Genomic DNA, 25,931 nt, shown 5'->3' on the forward strand with positions numbered 1-25,931 from the left:
TCTTTGGATGCTTGTGGAACCAGATTGGAGTCCAGTTGGCCTAGACCAGAGGTTCCCAAGCAGCTTTAGCTTCTGGGTGGAAACAAACGAATGCTAACAGAAACAAATGCTAACAGCGCTAATCGCTAATAATGTGAATCTATAGTTATTTCTTGTTTTGGTTTTCTTAAATCAGTAAAATCATGTTTTACATCATCTTTTACTGTATCATGATGTCCTGTAGCCTTTTCATGTGACGATATAATATAAATCAATATTGATCAATAGAGATAAAATATCTCTAATTTCAACTGACATGCAGATCCAATTTTAAACTGGTTGCAACTTTTTTATGAATAATTCTTAGGTTGGAATTATGTAGGTCAAAGGTCGTTCACAATCCCAAGAGCCATTTTACTCTAGTTTTTGCTAAATAAAAGCCGTTTAGAGCCACTAATGTGACACGACCTCTGGAAAAAAGATATCTTATGATTTTTGAAAAATATCTACAGAAAAACTCTTAACATTTTTAAAAAACCATCATTTTATTTTTATTGAGTTTAAAATAAAACAAAAACATAAAAGCCTTGCAGAAAAACAATGGGAGGTTTTTATTTATGGAAAATTATATTTAAAAAAAAAAGAAAAATAGATGTAGAAAAATAGTAGCTTCACTTTTAGAGTGATTTTATTGTGGAAATAAAAAAAATAAATTACATTTAATCACAGTTGGTTCCTTATCGTTTTAGCAGATTGCAGTCCTCTGGGGTTTGTTAGCAACAAAAAAGGTTAAAAGGTTGCAACTGACCACTTTAAAACTTAAAAATATTACAAGAAAGTTTGAACATTGAAGCAAAATTAATAAACCTAACATATCTAAACATTATTCCACATTATAGCTATTGTTTTAATTAAAAAAACACAGCAAGCTAGAGACGGAGCATCCTGCTACTGTTTACCACTGTCAGCATGTCTGCTCTGCTCAGCCCTCAAATCCAATAGACTCTGACTCAATTAAATAGTCCACCATATTGAATGGGAGTTTATCAATTGATTTGAGCAGAGGTAATGTGATAATCGAGGGGAACTGGATAGCATATTAGCACGAGGCCCTGACAGCATTATCTCATTGGTTGAGTATTAGAGGTGGTTTAATCGAGCACCTCGATGAACACGTCTTCGCGTTGAGATGGAATTAATGAAGATGAGGTTTTTTCTAATCCCTCTCTTCAAACAAAACGTAACTGATCAAAGAAACGCAGCAACAAACCATGCTAAAGCCGGGACACAGTTAGCGACACCGCAGCTAACACACAAAGCCATGCTAAACAGTGCAGGGAGCAGGCCTGTCGCAATAATTAATCAATTATTAAGATCTATCAGAATGACTTACTGGTTTTCTACCAAAAACTGGATGATAAAAGTTTCCGGTCTGGTATTTTGGTCTCCAATAAACCTTTTTTTTGAAGGATAATTTTGTTGACAAAGACTTTATATAGTTAATTTTATTTGTTGTTTCAGTTGTTTTGTTTATCTATTTTCGATATTTAACATGTTCCAGCGATAAATATTTATTAGAAGGTAAAGTTTATTGACCTTTGATAGGTTGTTCTCGCATTACTATGCCATTACCATTAGATTACTTGAAAATAGCCTCAAAACAACAATAATATCATTTATCGCAATAAGTTCTGGGACAAATTATCGTCCAGGAAAATTTGTTATCACGACAGGCCTAATTCCTTTTTTAACTCCAATTTCACAGCTGCTAAGAAAACTTTAAAAAAGAGGAGAGAGGTGCCCACGTTACAATAAAAACTGCATAAAAACACAGAAAGGAAACTTAAGCAGTCAGTACATAAAAGGCCTGCTCCTCTCACACACTCTGCGCCTTTAATGTGAAGGGTTTCCATGCAGGGAGGGCACATGTGTGTAAAACACAATAAAATAAATGAAAGAAAAGAATAAAAGATCATCCTGGGCAGGATGGGCAAAACATGGAGTCACAATGGATTGTAGAGCTTACCAGCAGTGGCAGGGTTGATGCAGTCAAAAAGGGTCCCTTTCCTTTAATTATTTACTTCCCTATCCGACATTGTCCTGCAAGAGGTAAACATACATTCATTTCAGGGACCCTTTTCTTTTCTGTGAGCCAAGCAACCAGGAGCCCGTCCACTCGAGCATCGTCAGCATTGTGAATGGGGGGTGAGGGGGAGCGTGGCGAATTGATCGGCCGTGGCTGTCGCTGCACGATGTTCAAACCTTCCCGTGTCTCAGTGGAAAACTGACAATATTTTCCCCTCATATGGTTTTCTTTATGAGTGTAATGTTGGACGGAGAGCCATGTGGCGATGGATCATTATCAGTGTTTTCTGTGTTTGGGCTGCTGTGAGTGTTGAGAGGGGAGCCACAGGCTTTTGTTTGGGTGCTGGTAATGATGCTCAGGTAGGCAGGCCCTTTGCAACAACATCTCCATGTCCATAAAAACACCTTCACACTGCTAATAAGCTCTAAATTAATCTGTTAAAGTCAAACAGGCTAAAGCTCAAGCAGTAAAGCTTAAAATCCTTCTCAGACAATAGAAATGCAAACTTCGAGTCTACGATGGAGTGTAAGGGCCAGGCTAAGAAAAAAAAATACAGGAATAAAGTCATAGTGTTATGAAAATAAATTACTAATATTACAAGAATAAGATCCTAATATTGTGAGAAAAAGTCTTACAAGAATTAACTCATACTGTTATGAGAATAAACGTGAAATTATGAATGAAATACCGGAATAAAAAGAAAACAAAATTATATTATGAGAACAAAGACTTAACAATTCGAGAATAAACTCATAAGTTGTATGAAATGTTTCTCGTACTATTGTGACTTTATTGTGATTAACAATAAAGCTGAAATAATACAAGACTAAAGTCACAATAATACGAGAATAAACTCAAAATATTACTAGACTGAAGTTGTAAAAAAAAAGAAAAAAGTTGTAAGATTTTTTTTTCCATATTTTTACGACTTTATTGTCGTGGACAACAAAGTCGAAAGAATTACAGAATAAAATTGTGACAATATGAAAGTAAATTCATTATGAGAATAAAGTCATCGGAAGTATTCTCGTATTATTACGACTTTATTGTTATTTTGGAACAATAAATCCAAAATAATACAAGAATAAAATCATAATATCACTAGACTGAAATCGTATTAAAATGAAAACATTTTTTTTTTTTTTTCTCGTTATCTTACGAGAACAAACACATAATATTGCTAATATAAAGCTTAAATATCAGGAGAATAACGTAGTAATTTTATAACTGCTTACTAAACAAAACCCTAATATTTCGCTGGGTGTGAAGTTATGAATGTGAATCAGTTTAACAGGTAAATAAATACTCTATATTTTTACACATCAGCATAAATCGTTATCCGTACCAGGACTTTGAAACGATTGTGTCTATCGAGGCTCTGACCTTTAAAACGACTTTCTTTTCATTTTTATGGCGGCTTTACTTTACTAATAACTTTATTCTCATAATTAAAAAACAACAACCTCTTAGTCTGGCCCTAATACTCTGTCGTGAAAATCACATTATTTAAATGAATAAAAATCTTAAAACTACCAGTTTGCTTCTTCACAAGAACTTGTAAGCAAAATTCAACACGATTTTACTGTAATTATTTACAAAACAAACCAAAAAAGCAGCTTGTGGTCATTTTAATGACCTCGATTTAACTTGTGTTGTCAGGATAAGTGAACTGCGTCCACATTATGCCCTCTTCTCTTCATTTATCAGATTTAGATCCGCCGCTCCCCTCCGTTCCTCCATCACTCCTCTTCAGTACGCTTCATCTTCCTCCCCCCGCTCCCTCCCCAGCGCCTCCCTGCTGGCCGGTAATGCGGCTGGCAAACCAATTCGGCAGTCTCATCTTCGCCCAGCAGACGGGGGAGGCCTCCGCAGGGAGCCGTGCAGAGGAGGCAGCCTTTCTGTCCCAGTCACCGTTAATCATCTTTAGGTTCATCTGATGGCCCTTGCCCCTGGTCTCCGTGTCGGAGCGAACGTGTTCGGATTCGTACCTAAATGTGCTCATGTTGTCTAAATGGCTCGTAATGTGTAAATGAGATGGAGAGCGGCGAGGTGTCGAGCTGACGCTGCCGGTCCTTTGTCTTCGCTGTCGTTCGGGGCGTTGTTATGAGCTCTTAGGTGAGTGGGAGGACGTGGATTTTACCCACATTCATCACTCCGCCGCACGGTTATAATAGCTCTGGGTTTCTCAGCATAGTTTACCTCTATTTTGTTGGTTTTAATTAGTTTTTACAGTGTTGTTGCTAGTTTTTGTGGTAGTAGTTACAGGTTTTCTAAAAGGTCAAAGTATTGTATTGTGATTGTGTTTTGGCCTGATGCAATAAATCAATTAAATTAAAATAATCATTTCCATGATGATTATTTCTCTATTTTTCTTCTCCTTCTACCAAAAATGAGAAAACTAAAGTCTTTGGTCTGGTTCTTTGGTCTCAAAGAGACATCATAATTCATTTTATTGGTTTTGTTTATTTATTTTGGATATTTAAAATCCAATTCCAGTGTTAAATGTTTATTAGAATTTAAAGTTTAATGATCTTTGAGAATATGTTCTAGTTCCTTATATTACTAGAAAATGGTCGAAAAAACAACAATATCATCATTTATCACGATAACGTTTGACAGGCCCACTTAGCAGAAGATAATACATTTTCAAAAATGTATTAAATTATTGTTGAACAACCAGCTGACGCTTGTGCTGCCGCCATTTTGCCACCAGGGGGAGTACGGAGCGACGTAATTTGCAGACAGTTCGCGTAAACTGCTCATTTGGGGAAGAAAAAGAAAATATAAATTTCTCATCTGCTCAAAAAACTAAAAAATAGATTCATAAACACGGAAACAAAGGATGTTGTATCTATAATTTCAGTATGTTTTAGTTAGCTTTATAAATGCACAATATACTTCCAGTTAGTTATAGTTTTTCCTCAATTAATTACTGTTTTTATTTGCTTTGGTTAACTGTAATAATAGTTTTGGTTTTTTTATTAGTTTAGTTCTGTTATTAATCGAGTTAGTTTAAATTAGTTTTTACAGTGTTTGTGCTAGTTATCAATAATATAATGTTTAGTTTTAGTAAATGTTTACATCCAAGCATGAAGCGGATGAATAAAGAGCAGAGATGTCTGGAATATTAAATCATTTGTTTATTTTGCTTCGTTGTCTCTCCTGCTGATTGTTTTGTTCTTGCAAAGGTCTGAAATAAACATTAACCTTTAGTTTATTTAATCATAATAACCTTTGCTACTGTTTGGAAAGTTCAAACTTTCCAAACAGCATAGACTTCAAATTAAATTGTTCATTAAAAATGCATAAAACAAGTTGTGGGTTTTCTATGCGTTTTTCATCTAAGAATGAGGATTTTATTCTGCATTCTCTTTAAAATTAATCAGCAGTGATGTCTTTTTATTCACCAGATATTTGGAGTGGCTTTTGCTAACGAATTCTCTCTCTGCCCTTTTGTTTGGGAGACCCGAACTCGGAGCCCACATGCCGTGAGGGGACCGAGGGGAAAAGACGGGAAGAGGAAGGAGAGATTTTTCCAACATAATTAACCTTCACTCTCTCCATTTGCAGCGGCGCATGCAGGGACGGCGGTCTGCGCTCGGCTGCGTCGCGGGAACGCGGAAGACGGAGGACACCTGCTCACCGCGGCGACACGGAAACATGTCCAGCCTTTGGAGGTGAAGGAAGGGTAAAAACAGATCTGGGTTCTCCAAGCCCCCTAAAATAAACCTTCATTTGTTCTGCTTCACATTTAAAAACCTCGCGTCCAGAACCTGCTGGCTCAAGGCCGCGTTAAGTGAGTGTATTACAGTGAGCGCAGATGTTTTACTGTGTGAAATCTGCTGTTTATTTATCAACAGTGCAGACTGAGCGTTAAACGGGTCCAAAGATGGCGTCATTTACTGTTTTGTTGCTTTTGGTGTATTAATATTGTGGACCAAACATAGAGAGCAGATCCGTCAGGACAAATTCAGCCATAAAACTGTTGTTTTGACACCATTTTCACCGTATGCTACTCGGCCCCTGGCAGTTGGCGGTTACCATAGCAACCAGTAACTGAAAGTTACAGAAGCTCCTCCCCCTTTTTCTGTTCCCGTCCGTTAACTGTGGGATCAGCTCTGAGTTTTTTTTACAAGTATTATATATTAGACAGCTTTAATGATATACGGGGTTTTATATGTAACTTTGCCATGTTTTTATATGTATATTTATGACTGTAATCATCAGTCCGGTCAGGATAACAAATTTTGTTGGATGATAAATATCCCTAGAAGTTGTTGCGATAAGGAATAACGTTGCTGCTTTGAGGATATTTTCAAGTAACGGCACAATAATGCAAAAAAACATTCTCAATCAATAAACTTCAAATTCTGATGAGCATTTAACACTGCAACTGGGCTTTAAATATCAAAAATAAAATTAATGAAGTCTCTGTAAACAAAACTGTCCTTGTAGTTGAGAGCAAAGCACCAGACTGAAGACTTTTGTTAGTAATTTTGTAGAAAGAGAGAAAAGCTAAAAATCATGCAAACGGAAATCTTTGAGATCATATTAATTGATTTATTGAAACATTTACACGCGAACATCAAATTATCCAAAAAGACTGATTTTTATCTCTTTCTCAAATACTATTTAAGTGAAATTAAGTGTTTTATCCAGCTTATTAATTGTCTCTGCTGCACAAACATCTGATTAGAAGAAAAAGGAATTAGTAGAACTTATTACATTTCCAAGCAATCAACGTTCAAGCAGCAATTTGTGCCGAATAAATCCGTACACGTAGTTTCTTGATCTTATCAGAGACAATGCTCTGATGAAAGCCGCTAAATGATATTCCTGTTTTATTGCTTCCACTGCTCTCAGATACACATTATGTCATTAAAGGATTATCCGGGGACAGATCTGATGAGTATGGACTCGTCTCAAAGCCTGGCTGTTTGCTCTGATTTTCGTTGTTTTGGTTCCTGTTTGAAGCTCAAACTCGTGTCCTGTTGCTCTAACAAATGTGTTTTTAATAAATAAATGGAGATCCGTGGACATTCACACGGACAAGACGTCAGCATTTTGTCAGTTTCAGCTGAAAAATGCAGCTTTTCACGTTAGATTTCATCATGGCGATGTTGCAGGCAAGGTGTTTCACAATTCGAGAATTGAAAGAAACCAAAGAAAAGAAGTGTTTTAACTTGAAAGTGGTGAACGTGTTTGTGCAGGCTGGTCGTAACCGAGGCATCCGCGACGCGCCACGGAGCGGCGGTGCGTGCCACGGTTAGAGCTGCGTTCACGGTTAGAGCTGCGTTCACGGTTAGAGCTGCGTTCACGGTTAGAGCTGAGTTCACGGTTCGAAACAACAAAAGAAGTTGAAAAAGTTCAGCTGAAAAAAGATGGGCGAAGTAGAAAATGACAGGAAAAACATTTTATGTTTTCAGATTTTCTTGCAGAGCAGAAAAGTTAAAGCAGACTTGTCAGGGGTGTCCAAACGTTTTGCCATTACACTGCAAAAACACACAAAAAAGCATTTTTGGTGCAAATATCTCGGTACGCTTAAAATAAGACAAAACTATCTTATAAGCAGTTTTTCAGCAAGAAATAATAAATTGTTTCAAGTCAATAGTTCATTAATATTGATTAAAAAGTTCCTTTGGCAGATTATTTCACTTATAACAAAACATATTTCCCTTGTTAAAAGTGAAATAATCTGCCAGTGGAACTGGGGTTTTCATCAATATTAAGGAATTATTGACTTAAAATAAACCCCAATGTGTGGCTGATAAAGTTACTTTTATTGGATCTCAAGTGTACTGAGATATTTGCACCAAAAATACTTGTTAAGATTTTATGTTTTTGCAGTGAAGGCTTGAAACAGTCGAGCTGAGAAAACACAATTGCCACAATATTGTGTAAAATGTATTTCTTAGGACATTTGTTTGTTTTTATCTCTTGAATAATTTACTAAATAGACAATATTGTAATAAAGTAAAGTGAATCTGTGAATTATTGTTGTTGTAAGCAGGGTAAATATTCTCCAACATGTTTTGGGTTCATTGTTCTCATTTTTACGTTGGGCAGAATCATTGTTGATAAAGGGAAATACTTTAGTCTGGTATCTGAAAACAAAAGAGTCGTTTAATTAGATTTTAGTTGTAGAAATCCTTCCCTGTGCTTATAGAGCGAGAGGCCGAACAAAATAATCCAGAGGGCCACAAACGGCCCCCGGAGCCACCCTTTGGACATCCTGAGCGTGTTGTGACATGCAGCTGCCATCAGCCCGGTGTCGTGCAGATCGGGGCGGGCGGGACGGATACGTGCTAACAAGCCCAGGTGAGCGCGGCGCATCACCTCCTGATGCGCTAATGAATGCAGCGGCTTGACAAACCGCCGCCACCGTTAACGTATGCGGCCTGATTTCACAGTGCAAAGGTGAGGCGGCGAGGGCAGGTAAACAACACGCTGCAGCTGGAAGCCTGGAGTGTATTTTTATATGTGTGTGCGTGTGTTTCTCTTCATCGCACTCTGGTCTCTAAACTTTAACTTGACACCAGGCAGATGTCCCTGAGTACCTTTTTAATTTCTTATTAACTAGCAGATGTTAAGTGTTAGTTTGTACAGAAAAACTTTGAAAGCAGCTGAGAGTTAAACTGACTTACTGCCACTTTGTTTCCTCTGCTGTGTCATATTTTACAGTAATCCTAATCAATAATTCTCCAGGGTTTTGGAAGGTTTTGAAAATTTTACTTTGACTTTGAGATTATAGATTTCTTTTATTGTTGACATTTGTTTTGTTTAAGTCATTTAACAAAAACATACAATGCTTTTCATTCCTGGTAAAGATCAGGAGATTATATATTAATATATTATATATATTACTATATAAACTACTATAAAAACATTTATCCAGAAGGTAAAAACATAAAAATATTAGAATTTAAGAAAATCAGTGTTGCAACTATTATTAATTTCCCAGAAAGACTGAAAAGGGAATGTTTATTTATTTATTATTAATTTTTTAAATATCCTGAAGTCTCTTCTAGAGGAGAAAGACAAGAGAACATCCATTTCCTGTATTGCAGATTTGTTAATCTGTCTAAAACAGGAAATAATTGTGTGAAAATACTGTTGCCAATAAAAAAAAGGCTATAAATCCAGCTACATTGTACTGTGTTGTTAAAAATTTTGCAGGTACATTTTTGAAAGACTACACAGCGGGATGTAAATATAATTTTTGATGGAACTTAATGTTTTTCTTTTAATCTTTTTATTTCGTTCTTCTCAGATTTGGTGATTAATTGAACTCTTTCAGAGTTACTACAACAAGACGTCGAGCAGTTTTAACTATTTCAAGTGTTAAAATTATTCCATGACTTAAGTAACTGAAAGAGTTAATTTAACACCAATTCTGAGAAGAAACTGTCAAAAGTGTCCTTTGTTTAAAGCAAACTATTAATATTTCCAAATTATTTCATAAAGTCCATTTAAGCACATTTTAATCATTTTAATCACTTTTTCTCTTGCCAATGTAGATATTCTTTTCATCTAATGTCTGGATCGCAAATGAGCAAATATGCAAATTAGGCGATGAAATCATCTAGCAACTTTTAGGAGAGCCAGTAGCTCCTTTTCTTGCTGAGGATTCAGCAGCAGTGCGATAAAATGTCTACTTATCTAAACTTACTCACATCTCCAGTCAGATGAGTTCAAATAACTCGGACAAAGAAGAGAAGTTCATTTTGCCGCCGTCCTCAGTGAGGAAGATTTAGGGAGATATGAATCTCCCCAGAGTGGCAACAACGGGCGCCAATAAGTGCAGACAGCACTGTGTAAATCATAAAACTTCAAATGTAAAGAGAGAAAAAAAACAAGTTTTGTGTCTGCATGGCTTTTTCCTCCCTGCTTGTTCGGATTTTCTCGATTTAATGAGGACACGGCGTACGCGTATAGCCCAGTTATGCCAAAACATTTGGCAAATGGCTCACTGGAAATCATCTTGTTGATGCAAAAATATTATTTCATGCCTCAAACTTGTTACCTTTGGCACGTTTCAGAGCTGAACACGTAAAAAACAAAATGTGTCTTTGCAACAACCTGCCCTGAGATGAAATTTAAAACATGCTTCTTTGCTTCTGTAAGTTTCAGGTTAAGTGTAGACACAACTGGCTATCTATCCCTTAGGGTTGGGAGATTTTATTTTTTTAAGTTATATAACTTAAAAACTCTGACCAATGATTCATTGGTCAGAGTTGGGGCTTAAACAGCAAGTCCAATCCTTAATGTATTACGATACAAAGACTTTAGTGAAAATAAGGGGAAAGTCAGTGTGCAAATAAAACACCTTGAAATGCCTCTAGAAAGCCTGAAGAACTGTTGGTCTAGACAACTTTAAAAGACACAAAAAGAAAAGTTTGGCTGCTTGGAAGCAAAATATTAGGGAGCATGATGAAAAATGTAGAACCTGAAAACCTAAAACACATTCTGAATCAAGTCTAAATCAAACACATTAGACACAGTAAAGTTATGTGTCATTTGGAGTCCTGCTGCACTCACCTGTCTCTGCTCCGTCGGGAGGGGAAAGCAGCATTGCAGCCAGCCACCGTGCACACATGCATCTCTTTCAGGTGCACGTTCTTGTAGTGCAGTTTCATGCTATAGGAGCTCTTGAAGCTCTTCTTACAGACGTAGCAGATCTTGGGGTCAGGGCTGGAGCACGGGTCTCCTTCGGGCGACTGAGACATGGGGAATTTGGGTGGACTCGCACCGTACCCCATGGAGGAAATGAAGCTCTCGTGCAGAGCGGCCATGCTAGCGGCGGCGGCGGCTGCTGCCGCCATGCCCCCGTTGTAGAGGCCGTACTGACTCATGCAAAACATGTCGTAAGTCGGATCATTGAGCTCTTCTTTGATCTTGATTGGAGGCCCATGAGGAGACGGTGAGGAATGACCGTTTCCCTCGATGTCTTTTCTCAAGTGTTCGTCCTCGTGGGCCTCGTTTTCATGCTCCTTGTCCAGACCTCTTCCTCCTCTGCCGTGCTTTTGATGTTCCTCTCCGTCCATCAGGTCATCGCGGTAGAACATCTTTGAGTCTGAGGTTTCAGACTCGTTTTCAAAGTCTCTCTCGTGGTCCTGATCTTCTGAGGTAAAGCTGTCCATACAACGCAGCTCTGAAGCGCCGCCTCTGCTGTCGCTGCCAGTCCCTTCCCTACATTCATCCTCGCTTTGCCTCATCATCCCCCTAAGGGCCAGGCCAGGGCTCATCTCGTCCTGGGAGGGCGACTGCTGGCCACTGCCGCCACTGTGGTGGCCAGTGCCACTTGCGCCATTGTTGTTGCTGTTGCAGTTACCGTTGATTTTAATGTTGTTGTGAAGAAGACTTGCCTGGTGATTATGGTGGATAGTGTCGTCGTCGTCCTCATCTTTGTCCTCAAAGTCATCTGCTACGTCAATCACTTCCTTCTCAATCTTAACTGGCATGCTCGATTTACGAGGTTTCTTCTTGGGTGTGGGGTCACTGCTTGTGGTGAGGTCCTGACTGCCACCAGTGGACAGCCGGTGGGACATTGGACTTGCCTCTGACACGTGAACATTGTTGTGCGAGACAACAGCAGCCAGGATCTGCTGCTGCTGGTCCATCAGGGTGGTGCTGTTGGTAGTAGTGGGCATGATGGGGCTGGTTGGCAGTGACACTGGAGGGCTGACGAGGTCTGCTGGAGACACGAGTGTTCGGTAGAACGGGGGCACTGGTTGGACTGGCTGCACTGATTTCAGTGAAGGGAACACCAGGGGACTCTGCAGCGGGGACTGAAGCATCGGGTCTACTGGGGGAGTCGTAAAACCCAGCGGTGGCCTTCCGGGGCTGGTGAGCGTGAAGCCACCGTTCTTGCTGCTCGAGATGACAGGCGTACCTGTGGTGGAATTGGCACGGATAAGGTCCTTGTCGCGGTTGTTGCGCAGCATGGGCATGTGCAACCGTGGGTTGGGATTGGCACTGTGGCGGTTGCGGCTGCGCAGGGAGCTGAAGACCATGTTGCATCCCTCGATGGTGCAGCGGTGTTTAATCTTCAAGTGTACAGCATTATAGTGTATCTTAAGTGTGCCTTTGTCATAAAAGGTCTTTCCACAGGCATTGCAGCACACGCGACCCTTGCGTGAGGTGGCTCCCATGCGGCGTATGCGATGCATCTTGGAGGAGAACGAAGGATGGCTGATGGACTTCGAAGGCTCATCCTTGACGAAGTGGTGATGCACCTGATGGTCGCCCAGACTGTTGTGTTGCTGAGACTGGCTTTGGGTCTGCTGTTGGCCCTGCTGCGGTTGCTGAAGGGACGACTGCTGCTGAGCTTGCTGGGTGGACGGGGTTGGGGAGATGGGCGATGCACAGTTGTTGGGTTCTGTCTTGGGTTCAGTGCTGTTGATGGGTCCCAGTACTCCGCGACTCGGGCTCTGACCTGTGCGGAAGGGCGATAGGGACACCTCTGACTCGCTGGTCTCCACCTGCTCTCCTTGGTTTGGGAGGCTGGGCTCCCGAAGCCGAAGGGCAGACTGCTCCATTGGGAGGCCATTAGGGGGCAAGCCGAGCATGGGGGCAGAGACCGGGTTGATATACTGGAACGGTAAGAGGAAGGCTAAGCTGTTGGGGATATTCTCAAAGTGATGAATGCTGGAGGGGCTACTGTTCTCCAGATGTGTCAAGAGCCCCGGGCTGCGGGTTCTGTTATTACTTTCGATGAACGTCCTAATCCCAGAGTCTGTCTTTGACGAGGGAACTGTGACCGCCTGACCTTCTTTCTCCTGAATAGCCATCAGCTCCACGATGGACTTGGTCTCACCAAAGCGCAGAAACTGCTGCAGGGTGATGATCTCTTCTTCACGGGACATGATGGTCCAGCGGTCCAAAACCTTGCCTGCAGCATCCTGAATGTCCCAGAAGAGACGAGAGAGACAAGAGAGAAGATACAGACTGTTATTGATTGCGAATAATTAGTCTGGTCAAAGGAAGATACAGAGCAAGGGGTAAGGTGGGTTTTTCCATTCATGATACCCAGAGGTCCCCTGGAGCGACACCTGATACGCTTCATCAAAGGTCTACCCTTCAACAATCTCTCTTATTCTTGTGCTGATCAGTCCTGCAGATCGGCAAAGTGAATCAAAAGGGCCACCATTTTTAATCTGATTTTTAAAATATCAGGAATTCAGGAGAAACTGCACAAAGAGGACAAAACTGAGTAAGAACAGGACTTTTTTTCAAATAGAATGGGCTAGGAGATGGAAAAAAGGGAGGAAGGTAGGAAAAAGAGAGAAAGAAGAATGGAGGGAACACAACTCAACAGCCCAGAAGTCTGTCTCTACTCCTGCAGAAAGAGAAAAAAACAAAACCAAGGAACAACACATGTATGTATAATAATAACAATTCTAACATTACTGAAGAAGAAACGGAGTACAAGTTAATACACGATGTATTTAGTGGTAAATGCAGCCCAACGTGTCGTTTACTTGAGAAACACCTGAATCCAGACAACAAAACCAGAAATATTCCCATAAACCAAGAATAAGACAGGAAATGTTTGTTAGGTAGGACCTGCTGAGGGACTGGAAGGTTTTAATTTCATGATGACTTCAGATTTAATTGCTTTCATAATTTGAGAATATAATGGTTTTGATATCATGGTAAAAATAACACTTTGTTGTTTAATAGTGACGACAGTATAGAAAATGTTGTGTCTTTGCAGACTTATGGTCACATTTAGTTAACTTTTGAGCTCCTGCAGGTCATTTTGACACTTTACCATTTGTTGTCTTTCCAGTTTTGTACCCAATTTTTAAAAATTTCTAAAACAATTATCTACTGTGAGACATTTTGTCTCAATTTGAACACGCCTCCCTTGACACCTGACGCTTTAATGCCGTTTTCTCCAATCTGCTTATTAACTTCTGTAAGGAAATGTGAATAAATATGAGTATATTAGGTTTGATCAGGAGCCCTAATCTGTCATTATTTAAGAGACAGCAGACCAAATTAAATAGGAGCAGTGCCATAAAAACTTTTGGGTAAAATTAGGGAGCATCGATTGCAGTTTTCGGTCCAATCGCCAATTACCGAACTTTAAGAATCCTGACCCGCTGATTTTGATTTATTTTGTCTGATATGTTAATAAATATAGGAAGAAAGTGTCTGAGTTGGTAACAATGGGGCGACTATTAACTGTAAACGTGCAGACATGACCTGGTGGGCCGGTCCGTCAGTCAAACCTCTCACTGCAGAGCAGAAGAGGACATTGGTTGATTTTTAGATCTTTGTTGATAATCTCAGGGGATAAGATCTGCTTCACATGTAAGTATCGGCTGATCACCGATCTCCCAAACTTAAGGAAATCTCCGCCAATCAATCAGCTGGCCAATAAATCGGTGCACCTCTAGTAAAACTCTCTAAATACATTTTATTATAAGTGAAATGTGAGCATTTTTATAACAATGCGTCTTGTTGAACTACAATAAAAATAAAGTTTTGATTAACTGATGCTCAATTTTAAAATATCTACTGTTGAGGTTTGGGTAATGATCCAAATAAAGCATTGACTTAGCTTGGATTTTTTTGCAATAAACAATTTTAAAAAGAAAGGTAGCGCATCCAAAGGTAAATAGATGATGATGAGGCTTAGTTCAGGCAAAGACTATTCTGATAGTTTTTCCTCTTCTGGGGCCCCATATCTTCACCTGTTTCAGATTGCTGCTGGCGAATGAGTTCACAAACCGAGCAACACGCTGCAACTGATGATAATATTCAGAGTTGGAGTATTTATGTGAACAAAATGGAAATGTACAGTGTAAACAGTGCGGTTCACACACTGCAGGCCCTCAGGGGAGCAGCAGCGAGTGACATCAGGGGAGCAGCGCCGAGCGATGACAATTAGTCATGCTGAAATGGTAGCATTTCTTACGCGCTCCTTGCTGCTGGCATCTATAAAAGATAAATGGCGACTGTGGTGCGCAGAAAGCTGTAAAAACCAACATCACAAAAGCACAAAGGGCCTGTAAGGAGAAAACAGAAGATAAATGTTTAAAGAGAGACAGCGGGAAAAAAAAGAGGGAGGGAGAAATACTACGGGAGACACACAGAGGAAGAAAACAGAGAAAAAGAAATAAAAGTGTGAGTGGTTTCATATCATGCCCTTAGATATACCAGAGAAATAGATTCTTCTGAGACCAAACATCAATAGTCACTGGGGTATTTGCTGTTAAATATACATTAAAAAACATTTTACACTTTCATTCTGTGTGCGCTCTGGAGTTTTAGCCTGGAGGTACGACTTTAAATTCTAGCCTGGACACTATTATTTCATACTGCATGGCCATGCGGGCATTAGCACTTCCATTTGATTTAATTGAAACAAAATAATGAAAGTAAATTAGAAAGTGAATCTGTGAATAGTTCCACCATCTGAAAAATGTTCTTAAGAAATCGGGATTCTAAGAAGAGCAGCAGTCTGGGTTTTACACTTCAGGGAAACAAAAACGGACTTTTTTTACACTTTATAAACACGCAGAGGTCGCCTGGTTATTTACATTTTAATATTCTGGATTTTTAAGGTGAAATTGAGGAAATTTTCACCTTTTAAATGAAAACGACATCACGTAATTTCGAGTGTTAAGTGATGTCGTTTTGGGAAAGTATTCACACCCATTAAACTTTTTCACATTGTCGCGACACAACGGCAAACTTTCATCTTTTACATGGATTTTATGTGACTAAAGTAGCTCACAGCAGCTGAGTGGAAGGAAAAACTTACAATATTTTCAAAATGCATTAGTTTTACAGTTAACTCTGCTCTACTTTCACTCCAAGCAGACGAACTGGAAGGCGCGCTTTGTTTTCAGAGAATGCTGCAACGACGTCACGCCGTTTACTAAACTCAACATTTTAAAACTCAGCCTTTACTCTGACGCCTCAAAATGAAATAAAGTGCAGCTGATATGATGGCGGCTGCATGATGAAGCTCAATGTTTGATAGAAGAAATCAAAAGATTATCATGTGTTGGGATGGCCTAACCAAAGCCCGACTTGGAATAAGTTTCAAGATGCTCTCCATCCAGTCTGATGGACTGGATGAGACTTTTAAGTGGAGTGGAAGGTGACTGCAATTAAAAACTTCAGGGGTTATAAATGCTTTTGCAAGGCATTGTGCAAATATGCAAAAAGTGTTAAGCGTTGCTAATAAGTTCAGATTAAAACGATATCCTTAAGACAAACATTTCCAACTATTTACTTCCAACTTACAGGAAGAAGACAGTTTATTTTGAGGCGTTGGAGGGAATCAGAACGCAGAGAACCGCTGTTCAGCGGTCGCTGGAGTTTCAGGAAGCAGCCAGAGGTCCAGATGGAGCCGCTGCATTAATCATAAACTCTCTCAAAGCCAGAAGTCAACAGAAGTTCAGAAATAAAAGAATTGTCTGCAGGAAGACATGAGCTGTCCGTCCTGCAGGAGCTTCTGATGATGAAGCTACGAGCGCTAATATCCAGTGTCTGCAGCGGCGATGCCCAAAGGGAGGTCCGGGGGCCATTTGTGGCCCCTGAGATGACTGTGTGTGGCCCCTGATTTCAGTTCCAGAATGATCTAAATTTCCTGTTTGATGTAGATGGAGAGTTTGTTTTGTTAAATGATCTCAAATTAAATCTCCTTACAATAGAAAACATTTCTAACTATTTGTCTTTAAATGATCAAACTTTGTTATTGGTGACTTTTACTCAAAAAATCTGATTTTAATCAACTCATTAAACTTAATACAGTAAGTGTTTTCAAAGGAAGAATGAACCAAATCCTCATTTTATTGCTCACAATTGAATAAATTTTGTTCTACTTTTTTTCCAATCGATGCCTAGAAAATTTGCAAACTTTCTGTTAATGAGGCAAATTCAGTTTACGATTTAAATCTATAATAATTTACAATTTTTTTCCCCCAGCAATGAACCTGACTGCTCTATTTATTTAATGAAGCAGGGGATGCTTAGTGTATTGTGGAGGAGGAAAAGGAACATTGTTTTTTTTTTCTTTACCTTTCGAGTTTTTTTGACAAAAAGTTTGGACACCCTGATGTAAAGCGTGTTGACACACATTCGCAGACAAACGCTTGTCCTCATAATCTTTACTACTTTAAGTCTTGCAGCTGCACTCCCCTGCATTAGCTCTGCGCTGCAGCGAGAGAAACAAATACGCCATTAGAAGCACTTTTACAAGTAGGCACTCATCTTCCAATTAGCTTAATGTGGCCCTCTTCCCTCTCTATTTTCCAGCCGTGCCCCACCTCTTCTTGTACACTCCCTTCAGTAAAATCTCATTAATCCACCCTCCCCCTCTCCCCTAGTGCTATGACATATTAGTCTGTCATTATGCATCCCAGAGTCCTTTAAACAATGCAGCTAAACCTTTTGTTTGCCAGGTTAATGACTATTAGCCAATAATTACAGCAGAGAGACGGCGGGGTACCCCCACTTTATCTGCTCCACAGCCTCAGATGTTGGTTTATTTTATCCGCCTGCCTCCTTGAATTAATCTGGCACGCAAGCGCGTTCATCCGTCTTCTCGCTGCTGCGTCGCGAATGCTGGATGTTGTGCAAAAATGTCTTAACGTAGCCCACTAACCCAGGGGCTGGGTTAGCGCTCCTGGTTACAACATGTCAACCAATTATGCAATTAGCAGATTACGCAATTTGTTGCATGTTTCCTTGTGAGCTAGAAAGTAAACTGGGAGATCTCTGAACTGGTTGGAATGAAAAGGATCCGTTCTCACAATGGCAAAGTGAACCATGGGAACCGCATTGATCCACCAATCACCTCGCAGTGAATGTGATCTCCTCTAAGCCTCCAGGGAATCCCCATTGATCTCCAGTCCTACTCTCAGATCCAGTTGCTTAAAAAAAAGAAAACATACTCTATTCCTGTGTTTATCACTTCAAGGGAGGTTAAGCAGAAGTTCCTTGTGATCTGAGAAGGTCCTGAACCTTGACGCTTTCTATTCCGTTTTCCGCCTGCCTCCGCCGCTCCGCTGCGGACCGCGATGAATAATGCAGAGGATCTAGTGACTAGGGGGGCCCCATCGGGGATCGGTTCATGCAAAGCCCACTGCCTGGAGCCATCACATCAGAGGCCAGCCGCTCCAAAGGCACAAGCTGGCTCCCCCTTCGCCTCCCCAGCGGCTGGTCAAAGGTCATCTGTGAACAACCATCTCTGCTGCTTCCCCTGTGATGGCGCACAGGAAAATCTCCAGCTACACGAGGACGTGGGTGGACGACATTCGGAGGAATCATAAAGGCTGAAATTTACACGTTGTGATCTCGGGTTATTTCTCTTTTAAGCTCGGTTCATCAGAAGAGATTATTCTGCAGTGGAGCCGAAAATAAACGTTTGTTCCAGCTGCTGTAGGCCAATTAATTTCATCCTCATTGGCACTTTTTCAACCGTAATCTGCATTGATCAAAAGCTTTATATAACAGTGATGGATGGAGGGACAGGTAGATTTTTAGCAAACATAACTTGCACTTCGAGTTTTGTCTTTATATTTTTTCTCCCAATCAGTCAGATTTGATGTAAAATTCAGTTTGCTTTGCTCAGCAGTTCTCCAATGTTGGTTAGCAGTTATCTGTGCACAACTTATTTTAAATTATGTAATTAGACAGTATTTATAAATGAAAATATATGGAAAGTACAAAATATAAACCAGCTACAACAGATGGATTTTTTCCTTCCACTCAATTTCCCAGTAGCATCCCTAGATAAAGCACCGTGAGCAGCCCACTTCTTAGTCAAAGTCAAATTAGCATCAACAAACTCTAACCTTGCTCATGACATAATAACAGAAACTCAGTTTTAGGTTTGTTAGTTGTCAGCCATCAAAAATAAACACTCTGCGAAACGACTATCTAAATTAATTCCATGTTTTGAAGTGAGTTACTTAGTTTATTGTAGTTGATGTACAAGTTAAAGCCAGTCGGAGTCGGTTTCCTTGGAAAATGTAACAAGATAAAAGCGGTTGTTTAAAACTTTGCAGAGTTCAATCATTTGTTTCTCCCCAAACGTGAAGAATTCAGAGAAACGGTGGCCTGAGTTTCAGCGGGCAGACTCGACGCCTCTCCACAAATAAGCTTCAAGGTCTTTTCGGCCTCAACGAGAAACGCTTTGGTGGGAAACGAGATCCTCAGGAACTAAAAGGGTACATAATATCTTCTGTAAACTTTTTGCTCAAATTCTGGTTTCCACGTAAAAACAGAAGCGATGTGGAAACGGAGATGATTGAATAAGCGCCAGCTGATGAGACGCCATTCAGAGGCGGCTCTTATCTAATCAGGAACCATGGAAAAGGGCCGACTTCATCACAGAGGACAGGCGGCTGCAGGATAAGTGAATGTGAGGAGGCCACAGGGCTGGTTGTGCTGCAGCAGACGCAGCGATCAGCTAACAGGCCACAGGATACCCTGGCTTCACCTCTCTGGCCGATTTGAGTCATGGCTTCGGTTAAAAATTCATGACCGTGTGTTAGCTGTTGCTAAGGGCACGCTAATCGACTGGAGTGAGATTTATAGTGCAGTTGCTGCACTAGATGGAAAGGGAGGGGGGTCAGGGGTCATTATGCTGCAGAAGACGGTACGGCAGGCCAGTTGAACATAAAATCGGTTCAGTCTGACTAATTGCGTTCTACACTGAAAAACACAAAATCTTACCAAACAATTTTGGTCTAGTTTCTAAATGTCTTAGTATACTTAAAATAAGACAAAACTAACATACAAATAACATTTTAGCAAGATATAGGAGCTTGTTTTAAGTCAGTAATTCCTTAAAATTACTGAAAAAGTATTTCACATATAACAAGACATTTTCTAATGTTTTAAATTAAATAATCTGCCAATAGAACAAAAATTTTCATCAATATTAAGGAATTATTGACTTGAGACATTTTCTAAATCTTGCTGAAAATTTACTTATAAGTTAGTTTTGTCTGACTTTAAGTGTATTCAGATATTTACACTAGAAACTAAACCAAAAATACTTAGATTTTGTGTTTTTGCAGTGTGGTTGACTCAACACAACTACATTTTTCCCATCTGCGTTTACGTTCTGACTAGTAGGAATAATAATTCAAGATGTCTTCAGTTAAATTTTGACAAATCAAAATGCCTTCTTGGAATTTAAAATTGCTTTTGAACATTGACCAAAATATTTGATGTTTTTTAAATTAATTTAACGATGGCATCTGACAAAATGTAACGTCTGCTTCTGGTTTCAAACTGTTCATTCAGATATATGTAAGATGTGTTTATAGTGTTTTTATTATGTAAATAAATATTTGATATCTTAAATAAGCAACACGTTTGTAATTACACTTCAAAGTATCTCCAATGAATGGTCAAAATTACCTTAAATATTTATACATGTCTGAATTAAGAAATTTGACATAAGCCCCCATAAGGTGCCCAAATAATTGCCTGCAGAGTTTTGGGTTTCCAGCACAAAGTTTAACTTCGCAAACTGCTTCAGAAATCCACAAACAATTTCCCGTTCATTGACTTCAGACGAACAAATTACATCTAGAAACGGATTTGGAGAGCAAAAAGTGCATCTTTATAACTATAACCAAGCTAAAAATGGAGCACTTTAAAAGCATTTTTATGTTGTTTCACTGAAATCTGAAAGTTGCACGTAAATCTGTGACTTTTTGACTAGTCAGAATTGAAGACCTCTGAAATAGAAAAGCCGCCTATGTTCAAGATACCGAATTCATTTAGATCACAGGCGTCAAACTCCAGTCCTCCAGTCGCTGTCCTGCAGTCTTTAGATGAGCCACAGGTACAAAACACTGGAATGAAATGGCTTAATTACCTCCTCCTTGTGTAGATCAGGTCTCCAGAGCCTTAATGACCTAATTATTCTGTTCAGGTGTTGCAGCAGAGACACATCTAGAAGTTGCAGGACGGCGGCCCTCCAGGCCTGGAGTTTGACACCCCTGATTTAGAGACTTTTTACTACTCAGATTTACACTTTTAGATATCTCATTTAATTATTCGCTTTCAGGATTTCTGCAATTTAATTTGCACCAGTCGAATCGTAAATATCTCCTATCAAAATATAAATTAATATTGATGCAAATTAAGATATCTTTAATTGGAAATAACTAGTCAAAACATAAAAAAAATATTACTTTATGACAAATCATAATTTAAGTCTTAATATTTGAAATCTGAAATGTAATTTACCCTGGCCAGAATGTAATTGGAGATAACTTAAGTAACATGTCTAGTCATAAAGGAGAGTTTGTTGGATCAGATTTTATGGTAAAACGGCCTGCCGTACGGACGGGTGAGTCAGAACCTGGCACACGCCGGGTTCCAGGTGGCCTTTCCCAAACCGTTTCCATCTCTTTTTCCACTGTCTTGTCTTTTATTATCTGTTTTTGAAAACAAAGCTGTCATTTTACGTCTCCTCTGCTGTGATTCATCTGACTCTCCCGACTTCAAACCGCCGCCGTCATCAGCGGTGCTTAACGTCGAAAAGATGTCCCCCGGCTTCTTCAGAAAGAGGACGGGACGGTCGTTTGGCCCCCCGCCCGGCGAAAGGTGCAGCACATGGAAGCCATTTCAGACCCCGGAGCACGGCGCGCTCTCGCTGTTCCGACAGTTTATAGCAAACTAAAACCAACAGAATCAGCTGAGATGAATAAAACACATTCCGTAACTGAAATATATAAAAACTGTAACAAATGGGGAAAAACAAACTAACTGGGATATATGGCACATTTATAAAATTAACTAGAGCATCCTGAAATGATAGATTTAGTAATGTTTTCGTGTTAATGGATCTATTTATTATCCTTTTGAACTGAAGTGAGTCACGATGAATTTTGCTGGACGATAAATTGTCCCAGAAGTTATCGCGATAATCTTTTTGTCTCGATGCCATAATAATCCAGGAACACATTCTCAAAGATGAATAAACTTTCAATTCTAGCCAACATTCAACACTGGAACTGGAAAACATTTTAAACATCCAAAACAAACAAAACAGAACAAACAAATAAAATGAATGCATCATTCTGCTTTGACAAGGAAAACAGGCAAAAGTGGCAGGTAGTGCAAACTAACTACTTTCTACTGGATGTTGAAATCTTGCAGCATTGTTGTTCTTTGAGATGTGTACGATTATCGTTTATTGAGATGTGTACGATTATCGTTTATTGAGATGTGTACGATTATCGTTTATTGAGATGTGTACGATTATCGTTTATTGCAATAATTTCTGGGACAATTTCCCGTCCAACATTTGTTGTCATGACAGGGGTAAATAACACAAAACTAACTTGTTTCACATCATTAATATTGATGAAAAAGTTTCACATCAAATTATTTCACTTATGACATTTTTATATTATATTATAAAGTGACACAATTCGACAGTGAAACTAGCATTTTTCATCAATATTGAGGATTTATTGACTTAGACCATGTTTCCTGCTCAAAAGTTACTTGTCCGTAAGTTTTGTCTTATTTTAAGTAAACTGAGATAAACCAAAATTACTTGGTAAGATTTTGTTATTTTTCAGTGTGAAGCATTGAAACATCCAGAATCTGGTGCAGAACACTGTAAAAACACAAGATCGTAGCTCTAGTTTCTAGTGCAAATAGTGACACGTCTAATAACTAATATTAAGTAGCAAACACACTTAAAAAAACCAATTGAATTAGACCATTGAAAAACCCAGATCTGTTTTAACCCTGATTCTGAGCGCTGAAGCACCGTAACCGTGGCGAAAGCTCAGCGGACCCAGCACGGAGCCAGGGGGAACGCCTCGGAGAAAGCGACTGTCTGATGCTTCCCGTTAATTGCGGCAGCAGCAGCAGCAGCCGAGTCCGTCGTGGGCCTGGGAGACAGATGCAGGGGCCTCTGCGTTCGCTCCAGGGCCAACGGAGAGCAGTGAGGCGGCGGAGGAGCAGAGAAACGCTCCCCTCTCCCGCTTACATCACATCTCCTTTGTCTTGATTACCGTGTTGGCAGAAGAGCCGCACAGAGCAGCATATGCTCACAGTTTGCTCCTTTAGCCACATTAAAGTTCGGTTCCTGGCGTTCCTGTATCGAAACTTCCACCTCCAGGAAGCGGAGGGAAGCGTTTGGAAAGCTGGCGGGTCTGAGGTTGTGCTGCGTTGGTGCCGCAGCAGCAGAGGTGTGTGTAAGCTGCAACGCGCCGCATTAGCAGCGCAGGAAGAGAAAGAATAAGCTAATGGACTCTTTATTTAATGTGATCAGAGCCATTATTGACAGGCTGCCAGGAAGACGCAAGACCATTAACTCAAGTCTAGGGGGGAGAGAGAGAGAGAGAGAGAGAGTGTGTTGCTATCTGCTACCTTTCCTCCAGTCCTTTCCCTACAATGTTTCACTGCCAAACTGGTTCCAACTCACAACCAGTTTAAGCTTCAGACTGGGCCAAAATGGGTTGAAAACATCTGAGAAACGAGTTTTAAATCAAAATTTTACATCCATCCGTCCATCCATCCATCCATCCGTCCGTCCGTCCGTCCATCGGTTCTATACAGTATAAATCCTTTTATCTGCAGAAATATTTGTCATAAATTCAAGCCATGATTTTTGGTTTTTTATATTTACTGTCAAACTTGGAGTGAATCCTTGGAAACTTGATTCCAGAAATTTGGCCAATTATGAGACGAAAGTAATTTAAACTGTGTAAACCAGACAGGACTGTAATTGATCCCGACGGTTTTCCCAAAACCCAGAACCCGGAGCGTCTTCATAACGAGTCACACTTTTTACCGCTGCCAATGCGACGTAAGGACGTGTGAATCAACACATCGAAAGTTTGCGCTGTAGATAACCACAGAACAACTTTAGAACTTTATTTATCTGTTTTCATAAACATTTTACAAATTGCTTCTCCAGAAGAGCTGCAGGTGGACGCAGTAAAATCACTAAAGGTTTTCACAGAGAGGAAGATTCACATCCATCACCGCGGGCCGGTCGCAACTGCTGCAGGCTACTAATGCAGGCTACTGTTCATTTAGCTTTATTTTATTTGTCTCATTCAATAAGTTTGAATTAGTTTTTACAGTGCTTTTCCTATTTTTTGTTAGTCATTATTAGTTATATATTGCTCAATTTTAGTTTAGTTTTTATTAGTTATATTAGTTTTTGGTAAATTTTTAGGTGCAGAATTCAAGAAGATCAAAGTTTTGTGGTTATGCCTGGATTGGGTCATGAATACTGGACAGAAGATAAACTTTTCAACAAATAGATTAATAAAAACAAAAGCGAAGGATTTTACATCTATAATTTTAGTGCTTTAGTTAGTTTTCTAAGCGTACAATATATTTCCAGTTAGTTTTAGTTTTTCCTGATTAATTCTGCGTTTTTATTTATTTCAGTTAAGGAGAACGTTTTCCCGGTTTCAGTTTTGGTTGCTGTGTTAGCTTTAGTCGGCTGTAACAACCTGCTGTATGCACGGCGCATCTCCTGGGTCACGGTTCTGGGTCGCCGGGTCTGAATCCTGTCAGGTTTTCCAGAGTGGTGATAACTTTCAGAAAAATAAACATCTGCTGCCTCTTCACGCCGACAACAAGACGAGCTTAAAAACGACCTGGAAAAGTTCATCATGTTCTGAACGTGGGATCGCATTTCACGTTTTCCCAAAGATCAGAAACCTGCAGAGGAAGAGCGGAGCAACGTCTGGAGGAAAAGGTGAGCAGACGGGGGTGATTCGGGGTCGCCGAGGTCCTGCAGGGCCAGCAGATGTTTGATCCAAACCCAGAACATCTGGCCCTCCACACACTGAATCTGTTTCACTCAGCTTCTCTTTGGATTTTCATTGTTCCTCACGGTCCACTAAAGTCTGCGCCTCTCCTTCCAGAGAGAAAAATCCATTCATCATTATTGTTACTCATCACGTCAGTAAAGTCGCTCCTCTTATATACTGCATGCAGCAGATATGTTTAGATTTATAAAGAAGTAAATCGTCATCAGCTGTGCAAACTCAATGAGAGCAAGGTTATTATATTTAAGTAAAACTAAGAAATTAACAAAAACTGAAACTGAGAAAACATTTCCATTAACTGAAATGAATAAAAACGGTAATTAAAAACTACAACTGAACTGCATCGTACATTTATAAAACTGAGAAATGTGGTGAAGATATGATATCCTTCGTTTTTGTGGTTTTTAGTCTCTTTATTAGCCTTTTGAACTGAAGTGAAGTTGATCTTTTCCATCCATAAACCTCCTGATGGCAATATAGCGACAATGCCAGTTCAACAAAAATTAAATACATTTTTTGAAATTAGTATGTTTTGTTGACTAGGCCTGTGACAATGCTGAACTTATAATAACTAATAAAACCAGCAGGAACACTGTAAAAACTAATTAAAACTAACTGGATTTGACAAACAAAATGTCACAATGAAATAAAACTAAACTATAATGAAAAGCTAGCCTTCATTGTTTTCATTGTTTCTGTTATTGTTGGGAACCGAGGCGGGCGTGTTCACCGGATTCTGGACCGCAACGTGACGAGAGCGCCGCCTGCTCCCTGCGCCGCTTCCTTTCATAAACACCGACCCGCGGCAGATCCCTGACTGGCCGGGCTGGACGAACAATGTCTGGGCTGGGTTGGGAGGCGAGTGGACCGGTTCTGTTTGATCAGAGGTTCGGGTCCAGAAACAAACCATCATCGCTTGATCAGCCCGGAGCGCAAAGATCTGGTGGCCATAAAAGTGAAAACCTGCAGCGGATCCAACACCAAATATCCAGCAAAAACCTGCTTATTACTGGAGTTTCTCACTGATTAAAGGTGAAATATTTGGCTGGAGATGCAGCTGGGAAACAGCTACAGGA

General features: G+C 39.9%; 1 protein-coding gene across 6 annotated transcripts in view; it reads right to left on the bottom strand.

Moving 5' to 3' along the window:
• bnc2 (basonuclin zinc finger protein 2) overlaps window positions 1–25,931 on the bottom strand; it is a 232,953-nt gene that overhangs the window by 13,793 nt on the left and 193,229 nt on the right. For 4 of the 6 annotated variants that reach the window (XM_032562086.1, XM_032562084.1, XM_032562083.1 and 1 more), the window contains one exon: window positions 10,604–12,966. In XM_032562086.1, the coding sequence (XP_032417977.1) occupies window positions 10,604–12,966 (2,363 nt within the window). Of the gene's footprint in view, window positions 1–2,005; window positions 2,080–10,599; window positions 12,967–25,931 lie in introns of those variants that run through there. The other 2 variants (XM_032562088.1, XM_032562089.1) reach the window with 2 other exon arrangements.

This window comes from Xiphophorus hellerii, chromosome 5 (assembly GCF_003331165.1).
Source record: "Xiphophorus hellerii strain 12219 chromosome 5, Xiphophorus_hellerii-4.1, whole genome shotgun sequence".
Classification (NCBI taxonomy): domain Eukaryota; kingdom Metazoa; phylum Chordata; class Actinopteri; order Cyprinodontiformes; family Poeciliidae; genus Xiphophorus; species Xiphophorus hellerii.